Here is a 5,391-nt window from a genome sequence, read left to right on the forward strand (position 1 = left end):
TGCCTACAAGGCCTACCCTTTTGTGGTCTGTAACGCCATGAACATTTCGTCACGCCGTGATACCTCTCTTTACACTTCATGTTTAGCGACTGCATGGAAATCTCTAGAACCGTTAGCAAACAAGAATCCTAGAACCTGAGAGGCCGAAAGAGCCCCAAAGATCAGGTAGAGCAGCAGTTCTCAAAGGGGGTGCTGAGACCTGCCCCATCTGGGCGCTTGGTAGAAACACCCATTCTTGGGCCCTACCAAGACCCCCCGGGGGTGGTGCCAGGCACATGTGTCTTCATGAGCTCTCGGTGACACCTGGTGTGAGAAGCACCTCTCTAGGTCAAGCCTCCCTCCTTGACAGGTGAAACTGAGGCGAGAGAGGGCAGTGACTGGCCCAGGGCCAGGCGGCCCACTGAGGATAGGTCTCCAGGCCCTCTGTCCAGGCCCGGATCTAGCATCGGTGACATCCCTTGGCAGAAGCTAACTAAAGCCTGCGCCTGGGTTGACGCTTCTGCTCGGGGAGGTCACGCCAACGTTCTGGCCTCATATCCAGCTGTGTGTTGGTTCTGAGACCCCTTTGGCAAGTTACTGAAGCATTTCCTGCCTCAGTTTCCTCTTATGTCCAACACAGTTAGCATGGTACCTCCCACGTAGGGTTGCTGCAAGGACTAAATGATTCAATCCGCCTAGAACACAGTGCCTGGCATAGACGTGATCAGTAAATGTCCGTATTCTATCTGGGGCTTTAACAATACACGAGTTCATCTTCCCTGCTCTGCCTCGAGCCTGTGCCTTCTCCTGTGCCTTGTGTGCCACCCACTCAGGTGGCCAGGGCGGGAGACTAGGCTGTCATTTCCGAGTGCCTCCCCGTGTTTAGGCATGTAGAGCCCTATCGGTTCTGAGTCCCCTGTGTCTCTCAGTTCACCTGTCTCTCTCTGTCCCCGTGGACAACCCTGGTCCTCCCCCTGTTCTTCCTGCCTCCCTGACGCCACACCACAGTCAGGGACAAACTTTGAAGCCAGAGTCTGATCATACTCCATTTGCACAAAATGCCCAGAACATCATGCAAATGCACAGAGACAGCAAGTAGATTCATGGCTGGGGGTAAGCAGAGAATGAGGAGTGACCACTAATGGGTACAGGGATTTCTTTTTGGAGTGATGGAATATTCTGGAATTAGATGCAGCTGATGGTTATACAGCATTGTGAATCCACTAAAAACTCCTGAATACACTTTAAAGTGATGAGCTTCATGTTATATGAATTTTATCTCAATAAAAAAATACCAAAAAACCATCTGATCCTGTCATTCCCTGTAATAACCATCAAAGGTGCCCCGTGCTCAGGATCAAATCAGGACCTGCAGTGTGGCCTTGTTGGCCTTCATCACTTGGCCCCTGTTATTTCTCCAGCCTCATTGCTCACAGTTTCCTGGCTTGAAAATTATGGTCCAGTCTTTCTTATTTATTTATTTTGATTGATTGATTGATTTCAAGTGTGGTCCCAATTACTAAACAGCTTTTACATCTCCTGGTCTCCATCTCTGGGTCTGGCTTCCTCTAGAGGAGAGAATTCAGGTGTAAGTAGTTTATCTGGGATGTGATTCCCAAGAAACACTGGAGGGAAATCAGGGAAAAGAGACATGGAAGGAAACCAATCAAAGGGGCATTTAGGCCGGGTGCGGTGGCTCAAGCCTGTGATCCCAGCACTCTGGTAGGCTGAGGAGAGAGGATCGCTTGAGGTCAGGAGTTTCAGACCAGCCTGAGCAAGAGTGAGACCCCGTCTCTACTAAAAATAGAAAGAAATTAGCCAGGCAACTAAAATAGAAAAAATTAGGCAGGCGTGGTGGCACACACCTGTAGTCCCAGCTACTTGGGAGGCTGAGGCAGGAGGATCGCTTGAGCTCAGGAGTTTGAGGTTGCTGTGAGCTGGGCTGACGCCACGGCTCTCTAGCTTAGGGGACAGAGCGAGACTCTGCCTGAAAAAAAAAATAGACTTGGCCAGGTCACTTCCTCTAGGAAGCCGTCCACACCTGCTGCTCCCAGCCCACCCTGTGGTGAGTTCTGTTTCACGCAGCACGCTTGCGGGGTCTGTGGCACTGCCTTCATCACAGTGTATTTTGGGTGTCTGTTTATCGTCTGTTTCCTCAGCGGTCGGTGGGCAATTTGAGGACAGGGAACGAAGTCTGTTCATTCTGGTGATCCTCAGAGCTAACAAACCATCAGCTATATTACACACTTTCCGGAAACAACTGCAGAGCAAACAAACAGGTGCAGTGCGTGGCACTGGGCTAGAGGGCCTCAATCCCTTCCCACGACCATTTCTTCCAGCGTTTCGGTTTGGACGTAGGAGCCGGAAACTGTACATTCTCTCTTTTTACAGGCAAGATTCCGACATGGCTGCAGGGAACGCTGCTTCGCAACGGGCCCGGGATGCACACGGTCGGGGAAACCAGGTACAACCACTGGTTCGACGGCCTGGCCCTGCTCCACGGCTTCACCATCAGAGACGGTGAGCGCATTGCACGAGCTCGCGGATCACACACCTAGCGGCTGAAAACAGTGCGAATTTACTCTCTTACGGTTCTGGAGGTCAGGAGACTAAATTGGGTCTCGCTCAGCTCAAATGAAGGTGCGGCAGGGCTGTATTCCTCTCTGGAGGCTCTAGGGCAGAATCCGTTTCCTTGCCTCTTCTATTTTCTGGAAGCTGCCTACATTCCTAGGCTTGTGGCTCTATCTCCATCTTCAAAGCAGCAACGGAGCCTCTCGCGATCTCTCTCTCTCCATCCTTATAGCTCCTTCTCTGGCTCTGACCCTCCTGCCGCCCTCTTACAAGGACCCTGGTGGTTATATTGGGTCCACTCAGATAGTCCAGGATAATCTCCTCTTCTCAAAATCCTGAATCACATCTACAAAGGCCCTTTTGCTATGTCAGGTAACATAGCAGGTTCTCAGGATTAGAATATGAGTGTCTTTGGGGGAGGTGCCTTATTCATCCTACCGCAAGCACACACTTCCCTGGAGAGGTGGCCAAGGTTCTTTTTCAAAGAGTTCATCTTGCAAAATAACATGCATTCCCAATAAGGTAGGCAAGAGCAGGTGGAAGGCTATAGGCTTGGGAATCAGACGCGTGTAAAGTCAAGATTGGAAGAGTGTAGAGCGGAAAAGAACAAAGCTGAACCTCTCGCTCCCCAGGTGAGGGAGAGCCGTGCCACTCACGCAGTAAGTGGGGTGGGTCTCCCCGGATACAGGGCAGAAAGGGTGAAGTGCCACAAATAAGGTGGAATGCTGAGCTCAGGTGTCTGGCTCAGGAGGTGGAGTGTAAATTCTCCACTTTTGGCCATGGAAGTGGTTTATGTCACAAAAGCAAGAGCTGAGTTCTTAAAGAGGTCCAGGGTCGCTTAAGGCTTCAGAAGACTCAGGGTCACACAGTGGATAGATTTGTGTCCAAGTACTCCAGGCTTCATAAAACTTTTCTTTAACTCCTGTGTTCCAACGTGGGTGAACCGTGGGCACTTAAGTCCCTCGGCCTCAGTTTCCTCTTTAGTCAAATAAGCTTGATCGTCCTCCCCCGGAGAGCTGTTGGGATCATTAGGCGCACCGGGCATACTTGCAAGGGCCTGACACCTGGTAGATACTCAACAGATTAAAAACCACCATCACTGTCTCTGGGTTCGAATCCCAGCTCCACCATCCTGGCTAACATGCACCTAAACCGTGTGACTTTGGCCAAGTTACTGACCATCTCTGTGTCTCAGTCTCCTCATCTGTGAAATGGAGATATCAGTAGCAAATCTCACAGAGTTGCTATGGAATTTAAATGAATTAATAATGTAACAAGCTCTATATAGTGTCTGGCACACAGTACATGCCCAAGAGGTGTTCACTATTATTTTCACACAACCATTGTTTCTTTTAAGGCAGTCCACAATTATTTTTTGAGTGCATACTCTACACCCGCGACTTGCTCTAACATTTCATGAATAGAGACACCAAGGATGAAAGTCATGAGCTCTGAGTTGGCAAAAACTTACAGATTTTGCTGTGATTCAGCCACAGTGTGGGTGGTTCTGTATTTGCTGACAACGCTAAGCCTTGGCGATTCCCTCCCCTTCTAAACAGAAGTCCCCAGTGATTCCCAGGGAAGTAAACGCTGCTCTGGATGAGGTGCACGGAAGCCCCAGTGGCTTCACCAGGCTGCCAGCTCCTCTGCAGTCTCTTTCTGGGGCCCACATTAACACCGCATGCGGGGTACTCTGGCCCCCTCTTTGCAAATGCAGAAACCGAACAATTTAGGAAGGTCGAAGACTGACGCAAAGTCATTGAGGTGAGGCTGGCATTTGAACTTGTGTTGCCCAGGGTTAAGGTTGGCAACTGTCTCCACTGTCCTCACCCCAACACACGCACACACCCCCCAACTGCCTGAGAAGTGGCAGGTTGCTTAAGTGACCCCTTTTATGTGCCTGGATCGAGGGGCATCCTCACAGCTTACAGAGCAATGGCACCCACATCCTTCCCTAGCGACCACCAGGGACAAGAGCAGCACAGCAGGGCATGATGGAGCCAAATGGTTGTCTAGACTTTCTAAAAGGTTCTAGTAGCTGTTCAGACTAGAAGTTCGTTGTAAAGGGTGAGTAGCATGAAGTAGCTTTATTCATAATCTGGAATTGGCTAGGAAACTAGGAAGTATAGGAATCACACCCACCTATTTGCCCCTACTCTTGAACTTGGGCGGGTGTCTGGGGGTACATGACCCCACTCTGCTGGGCAACGGTCAGTTTGCCAGTCTCCAGCATACGGTGGGAGGGCCCAGAGTGCAGGGACCCTATACAAATTGTTGTGTCTTTGTCACCTAATGTGAGGCCTGGCCCAGAGGGGCACTTGGAAACTCTTTATGGAGCTGAGATGGTACAGTGAGGAGGACATTGTTTTAGTAGATGGAAGCGATGCTTTCCCAACCAAACTCTTCAATATTTGACACAAAGAGGGTCTCCCAGTCCCTGCCCTGAGTGTTTCATGTCCATCTGCAGCTCAGTCCTCACGATAGCTCCTGAGAAAAACACCACTGCTACTATTAATATCACAATTTCACAGATGAGGAGCTAAGGCCAAGAGAGGCCAAGTAACTTGCCCAAATGCACACAGCTAAGGAGTGATAGAGGTCAGATATAATCCAATGGTCTCTAAATTCAGAATCCTAAGTCCTAACCATTATGCAGTTCTGCTCCGTCCCCACCTCCCACCAACTCCTATCTCTCCCTGTCTCTCCAGCCCAAACCTCTCGGTGCTGCCAGATTGCCAGTGTTGGTGTGGCATAGCCTGGCCTCATCTTTCCTCTCCTCTAGAACTCTCAGTGGCTCCCTATTGTCTAAAATAGTGAAAATATAAACCAAAAATGTTAAGT

The 5,391-nt window shown here is 50.0% G+C and overlaps 1 protein-coding gene across 2 annotated transcripts in view; it reads left to right on the forward strand.

Moving 5' to 3' along the window:
* The window catches only part of BCO1 (beta-carotene oxygenase 1), a 34,284-nt gene that overhangs the window by 1,570 nt on the left and 27,323 nt on the right, over positions 1-5,391 (forward strand). For both annotated transcript variants that reach the window (XM_012648186.1, XM_012648187.1), the window contains exon 2: positions 2,371-2,499. In XM_012648186.1, coding sequence (XP_012503640.1) covers positions 2,371-2,499 — 129 coding nt within the window. The remainder of the gene's footprint in view (positions 1-2,370; positions 2,500-5,391) is intronic.

Source organism: Propithecus coquereli, unplaced genomic scaffold, assembly GCF_000956105.1.
Source record: "Propithecus coquereli isolate 6110/MARCELLA unplaced genomic scaffold, Pcoq_1.0 Scaffold280, whole genome shotgun sequence".
NCBI classification, from domain to species: Eukaryota; Metazoa; Chordata; class Mammalia; order Primates; family Indriidae; genus Propithecus; species Propithecus coquereli.